Source organism: Mastigoproctus giganteus, chromosome 5 (assembly GCF_048544385.1).
Source record: "Mastigoproctus giganteus isolate SK-2022 chromosome 5, ASM4854438v1, whole genome shotgun sequence".
NCBI lineage: Eukaryota > Metazoa > Arthropoda > Arachnida > Uropygi > Thelyphonidae > Mastigoproctus > Mastigoproctus giganteus.
Window position 1 is genome coordinate 213033260 of NC_143579.1, and position 21575 is coordinate 213054834.

The 21575-nt window shown below is 35.0% G+C and overlaps 1 protein-coding gene across 1 annotated transcript in view; it reads right to left on the bottom strand.

Moving 5' to 3' along the window:
* The window catches only part of LOC150086084 (latrophilin Cirl-like), a 132459-nt gene that overhangs the window by 7863 nt on the left and 103021 nt on the right, over nt 1-21575 (bottom strand). Inside the window, exons 17-20 of the mRNA XM_090374791.1 lie at nt 20335-20373; nt 18576-18744; nt 10541-10687; nt 3785-3866 (exon numbers count right to left, since the gene is read on the bottom strand). Of these exons, the coding sequence (XP_090230917.1) occupies nt 3785-3866; nt 10541-10687; nt 18576-18744; nt 20335-20373 (437 nt within the window). The remainder of the gene's footprint in view (nt 1-3784; nt 3867-10540; nt 10688-18575; nt 18745-20334; nt 20374-21575) is intronic.

Below are 21575 nucleotides of genomic sequence, written 5' to 3' on the forward strand. Positions count from 1 at the left end.
AGTAACGACTCTGATGAGTATAATAAGAAACTGTACAGGGAAATAGAGTGGGCCAGTAAATCAGAGAGTCTTATAATGGGAGATTTTAATTTCAAAGATATTGACTGGAGTTTGGGGGCTGGTCACTCACACACTAGCAAGGCTTTTGTGGATTTATTGGATGATTGTTTTTCTACATCAGCATGTTTGGCAGGCAACTAGAGGGAGGAATACTCTTGATTTGATTATCAGCAGTGATTCTTCATGCATTAAGAATCTGCAGATAAATGAATCACTAGGTGGCAGTGATCACAGTGTGCTGAAGTGGGATTTACTCAAAGAGGTAACTACCATTAGGGGTAAAGGGAAGGGTTATTGCTTTCGTAAAGGTGACTACGATGGACTGAGACAGTATTTAAATTCTATACAGTGGGACCAACTGATGATGTTACCAACAGCAAATGCAAAATGGGAAGCATTCAAAGAACTTATCTTGGAAGCTACTAGGCTTTACATACCAACTAAGAAATATTGTTCAGGGTTTAGGCCTAAATGGAGGTCAGATGAACTGATGAGGCATATGGCAGAGAAGAAACATGCATGGGATACATACAAATTAACACATGACACAGAAGCCTATGATAGATACAAGTTGATCTGTAACCAAGTTACAAAGGAGGTTAGGCAGACGAAGGCAGAGTATGAGAAATCTTTGGCAAGGGATGCAAAGAAAAACAGCAAAGAGTTCTTTACTTATGTAAACTCTAGAAGGAAGGGGATGAATCAGATTGGTCCACTTGATATCGATGGGTCAACTGTTTATGATCCTGCTCAGGTAGCTAACAAACTAAATGAACATTTTGCATCGACATTCACACACGAGGAGTTATTTAGCGAGGGAAAAGGCAGAGGTGTATGCAACTCTAGCAGTAAGCTAGAGAATCTTGTAATAACTGAGAGTAAAGTGGAGGAGAAACTGTTGAAGATAAACACAAGAAAGGCACCCTGGGTGGACATAATTATGAGAGCTTCCTTGGACTCAGGGGAGGTACCCACAGACTGGAGATGTGCAAATGTGACCCCAATTCACAAAGGAGGATCAAAGGCTGACACAAGCAATTATAGACCTGTGAGTTTAACTTCTGTTCCAGGAAAATTAATGGAGGCACTAGTTAAAGAAGCACTGCAGGATCATTTAGACAAGACTTCAGTTATAGCTCGGACACAGCATGGTTTTGTTAAGGGGAAGTCTTGCCTGACCAATTTGATTGGATACTATGATGCAGTCACAAAAGAACTGGATGCAGGGAATAACTTTAATATTATATACTTGGATTTTAGAAAGGCTTTTGATACTGTTGCACATGGAAGACTGCTGCACAAATTGGAGCAGTGTGACATTGGAGGCAAATTGCTGCTGTGGATAAAGGGGTGGCTGAGGGGGAGAAGACAGAGAGTGGTAATCAATGGACACTGCTCATCGTGGACTAATGTTATTAGTGGAGTCCCTCAGGGCTCAGTGTTGGGTCCATTATGTTTTCTGTATTCATAAATGATATTGATGATGGTATATCAAGCTTAATATCGAAGTTTGCAGATGATACAAAGGTAGGCAGGGTTGTCAAGGACACTACTGACACTATGCTGCTGCAAAAGGATCTGGAAAGGTTGAGCAGATGGGCTGAGAGGTGGCAAATGAAGTTTAACATTGACAAATGTAAAGTACTACACATGGGAAACAGCAACCCCAGAGCAACATATCAACTCTGTGGTACTACACTGACAGTGGTAGAGAATGAAAGGGACCTCGGGGTGGTTGTGCAGGCAGATATGAAGTTCTCTGAGCAGTGCAGACGGGCTGCAAGGGTAGCTCATGGTGTATTGTCAATGATATATAGGAATTTTTCTAGCAGGGATAAGGAGGTGATTATTCCCTTGTATAAGGCAATGGTCAAGCCACACCTAGAGTACTGTATACAGGTCTGGAGGCCTCATTTCAAGGAGGATGTAGAGCTGCTGGAACGAGTACAGAGAAGGGCAACAAGATTAGTGAATGGAACAAAGGGGTGCCCTTACGAAGAAAGGCTTAAGTTTTGCAAATTACAGTGTCTGGAGACTAGGCACCAGCGAGGTGATCTGATAGAGGTGTATAAAGCCTTGAATGGTTTGAGCATGCTCAATGCTGATGGGATTCTTCCTCTCGCTCCGAATAATCGCCTGAGAGGGCATAAATTCAAATTGAGGAATGACACATGTAGGATAGACGTGCAGAAATTTGCCTTTAGCCAGCGGGTGGTTGGTTGGTGGAACAGACTTCCATCCCTTGTCGTGGAAGTTGATAGCCTAAATAAGTTTAAGGCTCAGCTGGACAGGTATTTTGAACGAACAGAGGGGTGAAGTGGAAGTGGTTTTTTTTTTTTTTTTTTTGGCTGATGCTGCATAAGCTTGCTTTCTTGCATCAAATGCCTCTGCTAATGCTAATGTACCTATCCTTATTATTAGTTATCCTAACACATCCCATATACCCACCTGTTTCACGATGACTGTCATCAGTCCCTGAAACCCCCAGCACCCCTCACTCCAGGTCGCTACTTATTCTAATAGAAATTGTGGAAGAATCACCTTCACCTCTGCCTGCAGCTACTTTTAACCTTGTAGTCTGTGAATCCCCCCAAGCTAGCAGTGTTCCGACCCACCTAACACTGCCTGGATAGCATCAGCAAATATTCTTGCACCCTTTCTATTTAAGTGTATCCCATCCCTGTAGAAGCAGTCTCTCCTGTTAACAAGCACAGACCACGCTGAAAACAATTCTACCCCTTGAGCCTTGCACATTCCCTCCAGGGCTGAATTGACTGACAAGGCTCTCATCATGTATTCGCTCCTATCGTGTCTGGGCATAATTGCAGACACTTTCAAATATGATCGTGTAAGCCTGTGTCCTGCACTAAACTTTTGTGATGTCATCAAGCTGCTGTTAGGAAAAGCATATTTCGTACAGTACTGTGTAAAAAAAGGGGCTATTCTTATTATGTTATTTGAATTATCTTATCTTATTATGTTGTTAGAAATTTGTTTACACATTTTTAAAGTTCTGTGATGGACTGATTTTTTGCTCACTATTATACATCTGAGTACCGATAATGGTCTAATGCAGTGGTTTTCAACCGGGATGCCACGGCACCTTAGGGTGCCGCAACGCAACAACATTCCAGGGGTGCCATATAATTTGGGTTTAAGTTACATAAACTTATTTTTTAAAATTTATATGTTTATTTCATTATAAAAAGGTGTACAGTAACTTTTTACTTTTGTGGTGATCTATAATTGATGTTTACTTAGTACCTCTATTTTATTAAAGAATAAAATTATCATATAATTATTATAACACACACACACACACAGAGGGAGAGAATCGGATCTAACAGGCAGAAAATTGAAACAAAAGGTTGAAAACCACCGGTCTAATGTCTCAATCCTGTCTAGCATGGTATGAAATTAGTTTAATATGTTTTACAATAAAGATATGGTTGGGGGGAGGAATGTAGTTGTTTAGGGTTTCCACAACTCTTTTTAGTGAATCTTTATATCTGACAAACATCTAAGTTAAAAAAGATTGGTTAGTTATTTGAAATAACGAATTAGACAGTTATGCCCATGAAACACTGGTATGTAATGTCTATAAATTGTGTGTATTTTTTGGAAAAGTTTCTGCTATCACCAGTCAATATAGTAAATACTATTACGTACACATTATGAGCTACTTCACATTACTGGTAGTAGGAATGTATACAGTAAAACTGACCTTGTGTGCTGGATCTCAGAAGAGATGAACTGCTTGTCGATGGATTCTGTTTCTTTTGAGAATTCCAAGACTGAAGATGAGACTGCAGTTAAATAGAAGTAAAAATGAACATTTAAAGATAATAAATTTAAAAACAAATATGCAACCACACAGTCATTAATACCTGCATTAAAAGTACTTATGCAGTCAAGGGAGAAAAAGGATGCCATTCAAATATCTAGAGAAGAAATTACCCTTTCTCCTGAAATGTGTGCTTTGATAGCATGGAACAATATCCAACTTCTAACAGAATTTTATGAACTTTCTAGGAAAAAGCAAATCACATTAACTTTTAATGAAATGACACTATTCTTTAGTTCTTGTTTTTAACTCACAATATGTTATTTAGTTAGAACCATAGAGCAGTTCAAATGTCAATTAAAAAAAAAAACCTCATACCAATTATATTTAACTGGAGCACTATATTTGAAATAATAAAAGTTAACTGTTAAAAAAGTTTTTATGAGTTGCTTGCCGTAAAATAAGTAAATATATTTAACAGTTTAAAATGCATCATAATTTTTATATTACCCAAATAACTATAAATGCAGAATCTACTGGAGAAATGTGTGAAATGTAAATGTTCATTCTGTTGTCTACTATATATTTTAAAACAGGTTCCCATATGCGCAACAAGAATAGACTCTTTCTGTAAATAGCTCTGAGAAAACTGAGTTTGCACTTAGTGCATTGATCTCATATGAGGCACTTTATCACAAGCTGCCTTGATATTGTACTACTCTAAATAAAAGGGGCAACTCCAGTGGAGAAGTATATTGCTTTTTATTTAAAGTGCATGCCACTAGCCAGACTGGAATTCCAACAAATCTGATTGGAGTCTCATCAGTAGGCAATGTGAAGATCTGAGCAACCCAGTGACAAGATATATCCACAATATGAGATACAAGATAGTGCAGTAAGAAAAAATAGACAGTCAAGTCTAGGGTCAAGATTTAAACCTTTTCTGGGGTTTCAGTTTTTGCATATGTATGATGAGAATTAAAGCATGTTCCCAAGAATTAATGTCTGCAACATATCTGATGTGAAATTTACTACCAGGACAAATGAGTCACAGATAGCCTTGTGGAACTGATGAGGAGCTTATATGGAGATACTTGTAATGAAAGAAACAGAAGAAATTTTCAACAGCAAAATTTACATGGCTAACGTAAAGAGCAAAATTCAGGGTATCAAATCCAGGTCCTATACTATTTGCATTTCACTGCATTTTTGCAATTATTAGCAAAAATGAAACAATGGCTAGTTAAAAAAAAAAAAAAAAAAAAAAACTCGTTCAGTCATGAATAGAATTTCAACCCAGACCTTTTCCAATTTAGCAATTTTCTCCTTCTGAACTGAAAGACAAACTCTAATATATTTATCATCTCACCAACAAAGCCAAGTTTCAACTGGTTGTTATAGCATCTTTCATACTGTACAGCTGAAGTTTCATTTGGATAAATTAAACCAATGACGACAAGAAGTGATACAAATATACAACCCATTGATCTTTAAGCTACTTCTTAAAGGTCAAGTTGCATATTTGTCTAGCATAATCAATTAGACAAAGATGCAACTTTGTCTGTTCTCAATTAATACAATTAGTATGATTTGGAAAGCTGTTAAGTAGATAATCACTGCCTATGAAATGTCTTTAACAACCAGCAACCCAATTTTGATAAAAATCAAAAGAGATCCTTCTCCCAATTTCTAATATAGATACAAAAATATATATATATATATATATTTTTTTTTTTTTTTTTTTGAATGAGAGAGAGAAAAGCAAACGAACAATCTGGTAGCAACCCAAATGTAAACAAGTTATAAATGATATTAACCCTGAATGCTAGGAAAAAGGTTGGATATTAAAATAAATAACACAAGTGGTAGACTAAATGAGTTCAGAAGGAATCATTTAGTCATTTTAAATTTGCTGAACCAAACAGAGTAATGTATGCAAAGAAGGTGTAAAAATGTCCATTGGTAGCATATCAAAGAAATGAAAGAGGGACAATTTTTTCTAGACAGAAGTATTATTACACCATTATAAATTGTAAAATAAACAAAGATAATGACATCTGCAAGCAGTGACTTAATTAAGCTTAAATTGAAAATATCAGAATATTACAGATTGACAATTTCTTTTATAAATAAAAAAATATATACTAGGGCAATAATTCAAGAAATTACAGACAACTGAACATTATTTAAAATGATATCCTGTTTATAATTTTTGTGTTTCCCTTATGGAAGTTATGAGCCTTCAGATTGGAGAAATCATTTCTTTTGATCAATGTTTTCATGAAAATATTACATACTTTTCTAATATAAAACATTTGAATCGGGTATATAGTACACTACTAATTTCACAGTGACTGTACCTTGTATCTGGAAGTTTAAAATTCATACGATAAAACAAAAAAAGAAATCGTGTTAATCCACATTTAATTTTTAATATTTTAACTCAGCTTGCATTCATATCGCTTGTTCAAAAAAACAAAAAAAATTGAGGACTGAGCAAAATTTGTCGTTATTCATTTTCAAGCGCACGTATTTATTCAGAAAATGTATGTATATACAGGGCGCAGAGAAACTCTATCGACAAACTTGAACAGGTGATAGATGGTACCAAAAGGAACATTTTTTTGTCAAGTTAACACAGTTCGTAAATGAGTTGTTGTAGCAGCAGAAGCTAGCTATTAAAGGGTTGTAAAAATCAGAACAACACATTCAGCAATTTAATGTCATTTAATGTATACAAACCATTTGCTGTTCCACACAAAATAGAAAAAACAATTCATAAGAAGTGCTCGAACTGGTGACCGTGATGTTCAATGCATAACTCACACTGACGCATCATTGGAAGCTCCTAGGATTGTCTTGTATCTCTGCACTTGCTGCATAGATACAACACAATCTTGCCGTGCTATAAGTTCCTCCACTGTGTCAACTGGCGTTTCATACACATTGTAGCAACTTACCCTTAATACCATTGGAGCAGAATGGTATTAAGGGTAAATTGCTACAATGGATAAAAGGATGGTTAAGTGGGAGAAGACAGGGTGGTAATCAATGGGTGCTGCTCTTCGTGGACTAATGTTGTTAGTGGAGTCCCACAGGGTTCGGTGTTGGGTCCTCTGTTGTTTTGTATATTTATCAATGATATTGATGAAGGTATATCAGGCTTAATGTTGAAGTTTGCAGATGATACAAAGGTTGGCAGGGTTGTTAATGACAGTAATGGCAGTGTGCTACTGCAACAGGATCTAGATAATTTGGGCAAATGGGCTAAGAAGTGGCAACTGAAGTTTAACCTTGACAAATGCAAAGTACTGCATATGGGTAGAAGTAACCCCAGAGAAATGTACCAACTGTGTGGTACTACACTTAAGTTGGTAGAAAATGAAAAAGACCTGGGAGTAATTGCGCAGTCAGATATGAACTTTTCTGAGCAATGCAGACAGGCTACCAGGGCAGGTCATGGGGTTTTGTCAATGATATATAGGAATTTTGTTAGCAGGGAGAAGGAGGTGATTGTCCCTCTGTATAAGGCAATGGTCAGGCCACGCCTTGAGTACTGCGTCCAAATCTGAAGGCCTCATTTTAGGAAAGATGAAGATTTATTTGAGCGTGTACAGAGAAGGGCAACAAGATTGGTGAGGGGAATGAAAGGATCCTCTTACCAAGAGAGGCTTACGTTCTGCAAATTGCAGTGGCTGGAGACTAATCCTGCGCAGTGATCTGATTGAGGTGTATAAGGCCTTGAATGGGTTGAGCACGCTGAATTCTGATGGGATCCTTCCACTTGTTCAGATTAAAAACCTAAGGGGGCATAAATTCAAATTAAAAAAGGACATGTAGAATAGATGTGCAGAAATTTGCCTTTAGCCAGCGGGTGGTTAATTGCTGGAACAAACTTCCATCTGTCGTGGAAGTTGATAGGTTGAATAAATTTAAGGAGGAACTGGACAGGCATTTGGAGGGAATGGTGTGATTTTTTTTTTTTTGGCTGATGCTGCATAAGCTCATACACTTGCTTTCTTGCATCACATGCCACTACTACTAATAGTCTTCATGTATCCCCAAAAGAAAAAGTCCAAACAAGTCAGATCAGGCGACCTTGCTGGCCAGGCTACAGGTCCACCTCGGCCAATCCATCTGCCTAGAAAGGTTGTATGTAAGTGTGCGCATACACGTCTGTCAAAATGTGGTGGTGCGCCATCATGTTGGAACCACATTTGTGTTCGGACAATCAGAGGAACATCCTCTGACAACTGTGGAAGTGTGTGCTCTAGAAAACGCAAATAAAGTCATCCATCTAAACATGCAGGCAACATGTATGATCCAACTAAAACGTTTCCCACAATGCCAGCTCATACATTGACACTAAACCTGTGTTGGTAGCCATGTTCAACCACTGCATGGGGATTATTCTCTGCACACGCACATGACTGTTGCAGCTGTTGAACAATCTCTCTCTTGGGTGAAACATGCCTCATCAGTGTAAAGCATATTATTGGCAAAATCAGGCTGCATGTTGGTTCCCCGTAAAAAACCAGTGGAAGAACTGGACACTGTAGGCAAAGTCAACAGAATCTAGTGCATGCACTTTCTGGCATTGGAAAGGATGTAGTCTGGCTTCGTGAGCCACACCAAACAATGCTGCACATCCAATCTGTGTGCAAAAGCTCTTGTGCTGGTAGAAGGAGTATTAGTGAAGCTCTGCAAAACCTATTCCTCAAACCGAGGTGTCCTAGCAGTGCATCGACTTCCAGTATCATGCATATTCACACCAAAAGAGCCACTGTCCCGCAATCTTTGGTGTATCGCAGCAAATGTATGGTGAGACAACCTTCTGTCTGGGAAGCGTTCTTGATAAATCCTGCGAGCCTCTCTTCCGTTTCCATTTGCTGTGCCGTACATTAAATGGATATCTGCCATTTCTGCAACAGTGAAATGCTCCATATCTGTACCCGTACTGATCATAATGACATTACACTTTTATGCTATTAGCGGCAGCAAATCTGCAAATATGCACCACTCAGAGGACCTCTCAATGCATGCATACGTTAATGTTGATGGTAGTCGTATGTTCGAGCACTATGTTATGGATTGTTTTTTCTATTTTGTGTGCAACGGCAAATTATTTGTATGCATTAAATGAGTTCCGATTTTTACAACCCTTTAATAGCTTCTGCTGCTATAACGACTCATTTATGACCTATGTTTACTTGACAAAAAATGTTTCGTTTGGTACTATCTATCACCTGTTCAAGTTTGTCAGTAGAGTTTCTTTGCATCTTGGACCCTAGTTTTTGTATCAAAAAATAATCATGATGATCAGAATAACATTTAAAGCGAACAAAATTATTCTAATGAAATTTTGACTTAAACTGAAAAATTATAAAAGAATCTGGAATATATACATCCTCTGCATTTAATCAAATTTACATATCAATATTTAAGTTCCTATTCACAAGCTGGTTTTTCAGAATGAGAAACCTGAAACATCGCATTAGAAATAATACACTTCCAATGGAAACCAGTTAACTACAACTCCAAGTGAAAAAGTTAGTAAAAAAAAAAAAAAAACCAAGTCATGGATAGGATTTGAACTCAGTTACAAACATTGTCAGAGTCTAATCCAGTAATATACTATATAATAACATTTCCTCACACTCATTTATGTCCTAACTTTAATGCATCTTTCCAACTGCACAACAGTATAACTTGCAGTTAAAATATTGATTTAATAAAAATTTTAAGCTATCCCTTTTAATATTAGGTTAATAATGCTATTTTAATATAGAAACTAGACTATGAGATTTACATGTTCTGAATAAACATGCTTTAATCATCAAAACGAAGAACAGAAATTTAAACTTTTCCTCGAATATTCTTAGCTGAAGAAAATTTGATTTTTTAATGATGCTATATTAACTTAAGTTTAAAAATGTGTCAAAAAAAGTAATTTATACATAAAATTGAACTATCATATTACAAGAAATTACAGACAACTGAATATTATTTAAAATGATATCATGTTTATAATTTTTGTGTTTCCCTTATGGAAGTTAAGAGCCTACAGATTGGAGAAATCATTATGAAAGTAAAAGTGAATATTTCAATGTGTATTAAAGTTTTGTTAGAATGAATGAAAACTATACTCCAGCACTTAAAGAAAGCATTCTGCCTTTATACTTATTTTTAATATGAGTGTAGAAAGGAAGTTAAGAGCTTATTTAAAAAAAGGTATCATTCAATGAATATTTATAAGCTGTAGAATCCAATGGGTTAGCACAAAATAACATTAATAAAGATATGATAAATTTAGCTCTAATTTTAATGGAGTAATTTTAGCATTGTATAACCTATTCAGATAGTAATTAATATTTCAGAAATTTAATACTTCAGACGCTTTGACTAGGAAGGGGAGGGGAAAAAAAAAAAGGTTGCCAGTAAAGCAAAAGCCACAAAAAGCACCAAAGCAAATAAGTTAAAAGTAATATCAAGAGGAACACCAAAGCTTCAGCCAAAGATAGTGCAGAGAAAGACAGAAAAGTAAACTGTGCAGGGTTGGTAGAGCATACAGGATTAAAAAAAAAAAAATTCAGAAAACAGAATATGTGCTCGAAACACAAAAGTGCAAACACAGAGTGCAATACCTGGCCAAAGAGAACAAATAGAGGAAGAAGGCAGAGGGCAGGAAGTACCCACACTGTGTTGGCCTGAAGAATGAGGTGCAGAAGATGTTCCATTGGAGTGGACATAGAAACTGGATCTACGGTCTCCACCCTTGTGATGCCGAAAACAGTTTGGTATCCATGGACTCCTGCTGAGAAGCTTGTGGTATTCTTTTTGAACCTGCACAAAGGCAAAGGTAAACATTTAATTTTCACACATATTAAATATTGTCTTTCACTGTACCCAAAATTCTCATAATGCTGAACTAACTGAAATATGTAATTACATTTTGTTTTAGATGCAACTTGAGTATTCCTTATAAAGCTAAATGGAATAATCACAAAATCCATTTGCTATATATAATTGAAAGTAATCAAATTTGTTTTTTTAGGTACTTTTTCTTTATACATATAACCATAGCAGTATGTACTCAAGAAGTAATAATAATAGAAAAACAGTTCAAAAGATCACTAATAAAACTGCAGATATTTAAAACTTGTAGTGGAGTCCTGGGTAGGTGGATAATTTTAGATCCTCAAAGTAAAACAAAAGTCTGATGTTGCTGATACTCCAATTCCTAGATTGTGAATCATTCGATCTGTTGCTTTAAAAAAAAAAAAAAAAAAATGTTCAATGAAGTGCCACAGCCAAGAGGTAAGGATCAGTAATGGTGGTAAAGTAAGATAGACTGCAGCAGAAATGATAACTAGACAACAAATTAGATGTCACCTTTATGTACCACAAACAACTACAGTACTTAATATTCACTTTTTTCTCAATCATTTAATAACAGTTAATGAGTTCTACATTAACTATAAATTTGAGCCAAAGTTTATTTTATTCTGGACTAGCAGGACTTTGTTATTGTTCATGGCTGTATGGAAAGATGGAAGCAAAAGAATGGGGGAAAGGTAAAACTATACCTATGAAAATAGGTATTATTTAAAACTTCATAGAAACCTATACCTATGAAAATGTTGACCAACATGTTTTTCCCAGGACTTCAAATAAAACAGGCATGAGATAGACAAGACAACATAGAATAAATAAGGCTATAGGTCAAATTAATTAAAATGATGCCAAAATTCAATTTATTTGGCTAAAATGAGATGGATTCGAACTTCAATGCTAGAATGAAAATTTGGTTGTTAAAACAGATTCAGCATGAATAAGTTTTAACTTTAAATAAAAAGAAGATATTTGTTTTCAGCAGTATTTAATCATTAATCCCAAAAATTATAAAAAAATGCAGACTATGGATAGAATTATGTCAAGGATTTTCATGTAGAAAAATTATTATTACATATGAAATATTTATATGGATTGGAAAAAAAAAAAAAAAAAAGATTTATTTGCTTAATAAGTGCATCAAATTCAGTAAAGCTGTAAGAATTTGTAAATATGAAATTATGAGTTCCATTTATTGAGAATTGGAAGTTGAAATACATAATTTAACATAAGACAACAAATTAGATTGGTTAACCTTTAATTTAAATGCATGTATGAAACAGAGAAAAGTTGGTGTGTAGGCACCTGTGAGATCTGATTGAGGTGTTTAAGGCTTTGAATGGATTGAAAATCGCAATGCTGATGGAATCTTTTCTCTTGTTCAGATAAAACACAATGGGGGGAGGTATAAATTCAAATTGAGGATGGATGGTTTCAGGTCAGATGGGTGGAAATTTGCCTTCAGCCAGAGGGTGGGTGATCGTAGGAACAAACTTCCATCTGTTGTGGAAGTGGGTAGTTTGAATAAATTCAAAGATGAACTAGATAAACTCTAATGCAAAGATGTTCAGGTGAAATGAAAAGTGTTGATTTTTTTTTTTTTTGCTGATGGTGTGAGCTTTCTTTCTTGCATCATTTGCCACAACCTAATAATGCACCAGTCTGGGAACATTATTGCCACACACACACATACATACGGTGGAATGTCTGTATTGCAAACTTCTATTTAATGAATTTCTCTATCTTACGAATTTTTTCGCAAAACATTGCACCTTGAAATGAAATTACATGTAAAATTAACCCCATATAGTGAAGTGTTAGTCTCTCTATAACGAATTTTTAAAAAAAATTAGCAAAAGCATTTTTAAAGATTTTCAAGCATTTACTGCTAAACAGCCGCTCAAATATAATACGGCCTTCTTCCCTCCGAAATTGCTCATTGGCATCTAGAATTAATCATCTTTTTAACGAACACTTGTGGCTATTGACGTAGGAGGGTCTTTGTTTCATTTTTGTTACAGTTATAAAACCAAATGGGTTTCTTAAAAGTGGTCATAAACTTTGTAATAAATAGGGTAGATTTGTAAATTGATGTTGAAAAACAAAATTCGCTGCGGGTAAACCTCTAGCGCGCTGCAGCAGCAATACATAGAATGCTTCGATAGTCAGTTTTTAGTGACATTCACTTCTCACTTCAACCATATCACGACTTTCCTCTCAATCATTATATGATTGTTTTTGTATATCTGTTCTCATCTATCTCGATTCACAGTAGATGGTTTTCATGAAATTTTTTTAAATTTCATTCTTTTAGAACGATTTGTCTTGAATCACAGACTATATGCTTATGTTATTTTTTCCTGAAAAGTAACATACATTAACCATAAATTTTCTTTCGTGTATGAAAGCAGAATAAAAGGAATTCACAGTCGTATATTTCTCCAAGGTGATTGATAGGAAAGGACAAGTGATCATCATTGAGTAGGCAGTACTAACGATTTGCTATATAGCCAGTGTAGCGAAGTTTGCAGTGGCTACACGGTGTATGTATTGGCGTAAGCTGCAGCCGAGTAATTTTCACTATTGCGGAAACAACGTCAAAAAGAAAGTGTTTAAGTATTAATGATAAAGTCAAGATTCTTCATGATGTTGACCAGGGTTTTAAGAAAAAAGATATTGTGGAGAAATTTAGTATGTCTGCAAGCAGTTTATCTACGATTTTAAAAAATCGGGAATCAATTTTAAATGCAATTGAAGGAGGAGCAGACATGAAGCGAATTAAGGTGTGTATATACGAAGATGTTGATAAAGCTGTTCTAAAATGGGTGCAAATAATACGTGAAAAGAATATACCAATATCAGGTCCAATAATTAAGCAACAAGCTCTGAAATTTGCACAGTCCCTTGGACATACAGAATTTAATACGGGCACTGGGTGGTTAGGTAAATTTAAGAAGTGCCACAGAATTGTGGAGAAAGTGTTAATGTAAGTGAAGAAGATTGCAACAGTTGGAGGAACAACACCTTAAAGATTTTGGAAGAATAAGAATCTAAGGATGTTTTTAATGTTGACAAAATGGGTTTATTCTTTAAATGTTTAACTAATAGAACACTTTCTTTTAAGGATAATAATGTTTTGGCAGAAAGCAAGGAAGTGAAAAATTAAGACTTTTAGTCATCGGAAAATCAAAAAGCCCAAGATGTTTTAGAGGCACAAAATCATTGGAAGTTGACTACACCTTTAATAAAAAAAAAAAGGGATGGATTACAAGTGATATTTTTGAAGAATGGATATTAAAACTAGACAAGCGAATAACAAAAGAAAAAAATTGCCCGGCACATCATGCCAGTATTTCTGCCAAACTAAAAGTGTGAAGTTGTTGTTTTTACCACCAAACCTCAAAACTCCAGCCAATGGACCAAGGTATTATTAAAAATTTTAAATTTCATTATTGAAAGAGAATAATAAAGAAGATTGTCAATGTGTTACAAGAAAATAGAAACTTGGAGGTTACAATTAACCTTAGAGACTGCATCTCTGAACTGGCAAAAGTTTGGACAAACGGTGTCAGTGAATACACCATTCAAAATTGTTTTTCGAAAACGGGATTTGCATTGAATACAGAAGTTGGACGAACAAGATGAACTGCCCATTTCACAACTGAAAAACTTTTGGACATTATTAGAATTGTCCGGAAACATCGAAAATGATATAACACTGGATGGTTATGTAGATCAAGATCTGGCTAAAACAGAACATCCAAATGAAGATGAAATACTGCTGAACAGTTAAACGCGACATGATCATGAAGAAGTTAATGATGATGCTGAAGACGCATTAGAACCTGTACAAAAGCCAGCTTGTGAAGAAATGATTCATGCTTTTAAAGCAGTTCGTCTGGGTCTACAGTTTTATAGAAATTTTAATGCTCTGAATAAATGTGAGGTTTTCTTTGAGAATGAGGCATTTTTTAAAAATACCGATTTTTTTTTTTTTTTTAATTTGTGATATTTATCGGCGAAAATTGTGTAAACGTAATTTAAATAACTGCATTTTTGAAATTAAAAAAAATTAAAAATAAATGTAGATTCGTTTTCATTTTCTAATTAGATAACAATTTCCAATAAAAAAGATATTCTCTGTATAACGAAATTTCTCTATAATGAATTTTTTCACTGGATTTATTGAATTGTTATAGGGAAGTTTGACTGTATAAATATATATATATATATATATATATATATATATATATATATATATTTTTTTTTTATTGTAAAATACTTATTAAATTGTACACAGAGGAAAAAATTTACTCCACTCCCTTCCACCCCATTACAATGAACCTTCTAGCAGATTCAGGAATTATTTTGTTTTACCAAAATTTCATTATAACAAATTTCACTGAAATTCATTATAAAATAATTGGAAAAATTAATTTTGTTAAAATTTCATTTTAACAAAATTGAATGTTGAATTTTGAAAAATTTTGTTAAAATGGATTATTTATATTTGTTCAAATAAATTCTGCTACAAAGATGTAACAATTATTGACTTTAAAATCAATAATATATGGACAAAATACACACTACAAAAGTAAAAATATTTGTTCGGGGATCATCACTTTGAAATCTTATCATATTTAAAAGAAACTGTATCATATAAAATTTTAATAACCACGGTTCCAAAAATATGGTAGAGTGAATGTAACTTATTAATATGTGCAAAGTTATAAGTGAAGGCTACTGGGCTTTTCATACCAACTAAGAAATACTGTTCACGGTTTAGTCCTAAATAGATGGCAGATAATAAGACTCGTGGCAGAGAATAAAAATGCATTGGATGCATATAAATTATCAGGTGACAAAGAAGACTGTGGTAGATATAAGCTTTTCTGTAATCAAGTTACAAAGGAGGCTAGGCAAGTAAAGGCAGATCATGAGAAATCTGTGGCAAAGAATGCAAAGACGTCTTTAGGAAGGGGATGAATCAGATTTGTCCACTTGATATCGATGGTTTGACTGTTGGTGATCCTGCTCAGGTAGCTAACAAATTGAATGAGTATTTTGCATATACATTCACAGATGAGGAGTTATTCAGGGAGAGAATGCCAGAAGTTTATCAAACTCTGAAAGTTTGTTTGGTTTTTAGGAGCATTAGCAACTAAGGCCACATTGCTCCAGGGATATGCGGTGGTCATTCCCTGACATTTCCGCATCCTCCGTATTTGGTGGTTGCGGGCTCGAACCACAGTCTAATCAATAAGCGTGTGCTACGCACTGCTGCTCCAGCCCACCTGGCTATGGAGGCGCCAACTCTGAAAGGGAGCTAAATGATTTTGTAATAACTGAGAGCAACATGGAGGAGAAATTGTTGAAATTGAACATAAGAAAGGCACCTGGGGTGGAAGGGATCTATCCAGTTATATTAAAGGAGGCAGCAAAGAAAGTAAGCAAACCATTAGCCATGATTATGAAAGCTTCTATGGATTCAGTGAGGTCCCCATGGAATGGAGATGTGCAAACATATCCCCAATTCACAAAGGGGGATCAAAAGGTGAAGTAATTTACAGACCTGTTAGTTTAACTTCTGTGCCAGGGAAAATAATGGGCTCACTGGTTAAAGAAGCAATGCAGGATCGTCTAGACAAGACCACAGTTACAGTTCAGACACAACATGGGTTTGTTAATGGGAAGTCTTGTCTTACAAATTTGATTGGATACTATGATGTGAACACAAAGGAAGTGAATTCAAAAAATAATGATATCATATACTTGGATTTTAGGAAAGCTTTTGCCACTGTTGCACATGAAAGACTACTGTACAAATTGGAGCAGTATGGCATTAAGGGCAAGTTGCTACAATGGATAAAAGGATGGTTGAGTGGGAGAACACAGAGTGGTTCAATGGACACTATTCTTTGTGGACTAATGTTATTAGTGGAGTCCTCCAGGGTTCAGTGTTAGGCCCATTGTTGTTTTCTGTATTTATCAATGATATTGATAAAGGTATATTAGGATTAATGTCTAAGGTTTCAGACGATACGAAGGTATAGTTGTTAATGATAGTACACTACTGCAACAGGATCTAGAAAAATTAAGCAGATGTGCTGAGAGATGGCAACTGAAGTTTAATATTGGCAAATGTAAAGTGCTGCATATGGGTAGCAGTAACCCCAGAGTAACATATCAACTGTGTGGTACTACACTCAGGGTGGTGGAGAACGAAAAGGACCTGGGGGTAATTGTGCAGTCAGATATGAAGTTTTCTGGCAGTGCAGACAGGCTGCAAGAGTAGCTCATGGTGTCTTGTCAATGAAATACAGCAATTTTGCTAGTAATGATAAGGAGGTGGTTGTCCACTTGTATAAGGCAATAGTCAGACCACACCTTGAGTAATGTATACTCAAGTCTGGAGGCCAGGCCTCATTTTAGGAAGGATGTAAAGCTGCTGGAATGAGTATGGAGGAGGGCAATAAGATTGGTAAGTGGAACGAAGGGTAGCTGTTACCAAGAAAGGCTTAAGTTCTGCAAACTGCAATGTCTGGAGACTAAGTGCCTGTGAGGTGATCTGATTGAGGCGTATAACACCTTGAATGGTTTGAACAAGCTCAATGCTGATGGAATTCTTCCTCGTGTTCAAATTACTCACCTGAGGGGGCATAAATTCAAATTGAGGAAAGACAATTGTAGAATAGCTGTGCAGAAATTTGACTTTAGCCAGCAGGTGGTTGAGAGTTGGAACAAACTTCCATCTGTTGTAGTGGAGATCAACAACTTTAAATAAGTTCAAGGCAGAACTAGACAAACATTTGGAGTGAATGGATGGATGAAATGGGAAGGTTATTATTTTTAATATTCAAATTTTTTTTTCTGGGAATTAATGTGAAAATTCTGCTTTAGTGCAATCAGAAATGTATATTCAAATTCATTAAGTTAAATTAGATTACTATTTCTAAATCATTTTTTCAACAAACGAGTTGAGCATATCTTGACATCTTTTATTCTCCTGCTTAAAAAAAAAAAAAAAAAAGAAAGGAAAGAAAAAAACCTAGTATAGTTATGGAATTTGTAACTCACAGATTGCCTACTCACATCATTTACTTGGGGGGTAAAAGGTACCGGTACCAGTTGCACCAAATTGGACTTAATTATAATTATTTAAAAAATGTAGAAAACTCAGTTCTCTTGCTGCATCTTTTAAAAACCTTCAGTTTTTCACTTCGATCACATCCTCCCATACCCATATTTACATTATATATTGTCATTCGCAATTTTCACACAAACGTACATTTGTACATTTTAGGTATAGGTGGACTTTGAAAATAATTTGATGTCAAATAATATGTATATGACTTTTTATACATTTCATCTGATGAGATAAAGATTTAGTTATGGAAAGTTATGATAAAGATATGAAAAGTTAGAACTACTAACTGGGTTACCAATCTGGAATGATGTTTAGATACTCCACAAAGACATCTCACTTTTTACACATGAGAAATACAGTGGATTCCCAACAAATCAGCCCAAGACTGCAAGTGTTGCTGTTGGCAGGTCATATCCTCAACATACAAGGTGGGTCCAACGATGTGAATATGATGCACTTGACCCATCTGCATGATATAAAAGACAATAGTGAGTGATCTCACTATCGTCTTTTACATAATTTAGTCTGCTTTCATTTTGACCACTATGTGATAAAAGAGCCAAATGTTTAAGAAGATATGCGGGGGAGGGGGAAGGTCTACTGATTAACAGAAATGAATTTAATAAAAAAAAAAAAAGACTATATAGCATTTCATTTTTCAATTGTATTTATAATAAAATAAATAATAAGTACCTTTTCATTCCTTATGCAGTGGAATATGAATATGAACAGTCCCTGGAAACTATTCAATACAGTAAACACATAGGCCATAACCACAGATTCTTCATTTAAATATAATAAACCAAAGGCCCAAGTTAGTCCAAGCAGGAAAACTAATACTGTTGCTCCTCTGATCCAAACCCTTCATAAAATATAAAATTTATTTTTATAAGAAAAGTTGTATAATTATATAAGGCTTATTTTATGGTATGTATACCTCAAATAGATAAAATATTTATGATAAAAATTTGGTTCAGCTATTTATCAGTTTGTATATTTAATAAGAATATATCCTGAACAAAGGTTGCTTTTAGCAGCCTTATTAATTATAGATTTAAATAGGAACTGGATGATAACTTTCACACTCTGCTATTATTATTTTTTTTTTTTTTGGTAGTTGGCGCATCGGCTTCTGTGGCCATAATGCACCTCCCAAGGTTTTTGCAGTATTTTGATCCAAGCCCGAGGTGGGATTTGAACCCGCGACCTTTGGGTTGCCAAGCAGGCACTTTACCCACCTGGCTAGCCCGGTCAGCCTCTGCTATTATGAGCACAAATATGGTTATTTACCTATTATTTATTTTATTTCAAATATAGCCTTAAATCCACAGCTATTACCCTGTCTGAATATCAATTCAATCCTTTGGCACAATTTGAATCCATGACTGTTTACTGCAAGGTGGTGACCTTATCAACTTCATACCTGCAACTATTTTAACCCCTATATTAGGACTTCAAAAATCTTAACCATCATACAGACTAATCTGGCTACAATAAAGCACCACAGAAACCAGCTCTCATCAAGGCTGAGCGATGCTACTATTCCACACATCGTGTGTAGTGTAACTGTAAATACAATTAAGCCAATCTTGACTTTTTTCTCATCTCTACACCCCCATGTTGGATAATCTTCAAATGCAGCTTTATAATTCTTGACTTTTATATATCACTGTTAGCTTGTTCACACTAATTTAATATAAAAAGTACAAGTTTCCAAACCTTACTTGTCCATACAAAATTTTTCAAGCATTAATCCATATTCCATGGGTTAAAGAAAAATAAGTTATTAAATAGAATTTTTTCTTCAAGAAAAATTAATGCTACAGTAATTTAGTAATTTTCCATTTCCTGCTGACACTGGAAAGTGCAGGAAAAGCAGAAGCAAAAGTCTATGTTCCATATTTACTTCAAGCATAGATAATATGAACTATAAGCTTCTTTTAGAAATGTTATTAGCAATTATTTTATATAACATGCAGAATTTAAATAAAAGATATTATATCCGGATACACTTTACATTTGGATTGGACAAAAGCTACTTATTTCCTAACTATACATGATTTACACCACTACTTGGTTCAGTATAAATATAATAATAGGCAGTCCATTTTTTTCCCCTTTTTTGGAATATTAGAGCAATGCTGTTAGTCTCAAAGGTAAAATAATGTTATATAAATATTTATTACCAATCAAATGAATGCAAATTTCATATGCAAAGCAAGACAGTTAAAATAGCCAGATAAAAAAAAAAAGCAGAAAATAATCGTTAAAATTTTAGAAGCATAATTATATGCATTAATTAAACTGAAATATTCATTTTATCAGCCCCAGTTATATAGAAAGTAGCAATAAGCATTCAGAATATTAGTTAAGAATAGTTTATTATGATAGTCCTTCACCATTACATGCAATTTTAATGTTAAGCAAAAGGTAAAAATGGATGCATCCTTACATAACAAGAATTCTATGGTGTGAGTAAGCATCTTCATCACTGCAGACAACAGTGAGCATGGAAGAAAGCATAAAAAGAGCACATTACTAAAAACAAAATTAGTCTTTTCAGAAAATGCTTAAAATTTTTCCTTTTATTGCAATTTTAAAGAAGTTATGACTTATTCTTATGTACGTACACTAATGATTAAAATAAAATATGACTATGACTAGTGGTCAGTGCTTTATACAATTAGTTCTCTTTGCAAAAATGCACTAATAATAAATCCACACACACACACACACACACACACACACACACACACACACACACACACACACACACACACACACACACACACACACACACACACACACACACACACACACACACACACGTCTTCATGCCTGGTTAGTGCTTGTTAAGTGACAAGGAGAGAAAATCAAATAGATAGCAGCAATGTGCAGCTATCTATTTTTGGTTTTTACCCCTTCCCCCAAAAAAATAATGAGCATACAAAAATACTAGTGCTGAAGGTAATTCAGATGAAAACGGTAAAATTGGGTCATATTTGCAACTATGCATTTATCGTAATTATCGATGCAGAAGTTTTGTATTCGCATCCCAAGCACAACTATTTTCACAGCATGCACCCCTGCAGCCACACAACCAAAAATAATTTCATGCTTGGAAAGTTGTACAAAGAATGTGATGAGATCAGTTATATGAATTTTGAATGCATAAGTGGTAAAACCCATTGAAATTTATCGTAGGATGGTTAGTGTATATGGTGAGAACTGTTTGTCACAAGGAAGCATATATAAAGGGTCCAAAAATTTTAAAATGGCATCCATGATCTGTAAGTCTGCTCAACCTGGCCAGGTAAATCATGTTGTCAAACCAAATAACATTTCTGATTGTGATCACAAAATGAAAATGTGAGTGAAGAACTCAATGAGCATTGGATTTGTTCATAATTGTCTACACTGAAGTACAATTCAGTAAATTGTGCACAAGATTGATTCCCTGCTGACACAATGAAAAGTTGATGCATGTTCTGTGCTGCTGGCTCAGAATGAAGCTTTTCTAGCTCATATAATGATTTGGGCAAGTTATGGGTGCATTATTTTCAGCCCAAAGGTGAAGAGAATTATCATTCCAGTTCCCCAACCTCAAAGAAATTCTAAGCCATGCCATCTGCAGGAGAGGTGATGATAACTGTATTTTTGAATTACATTAAGAAGGGGATAACTGTCAACAGC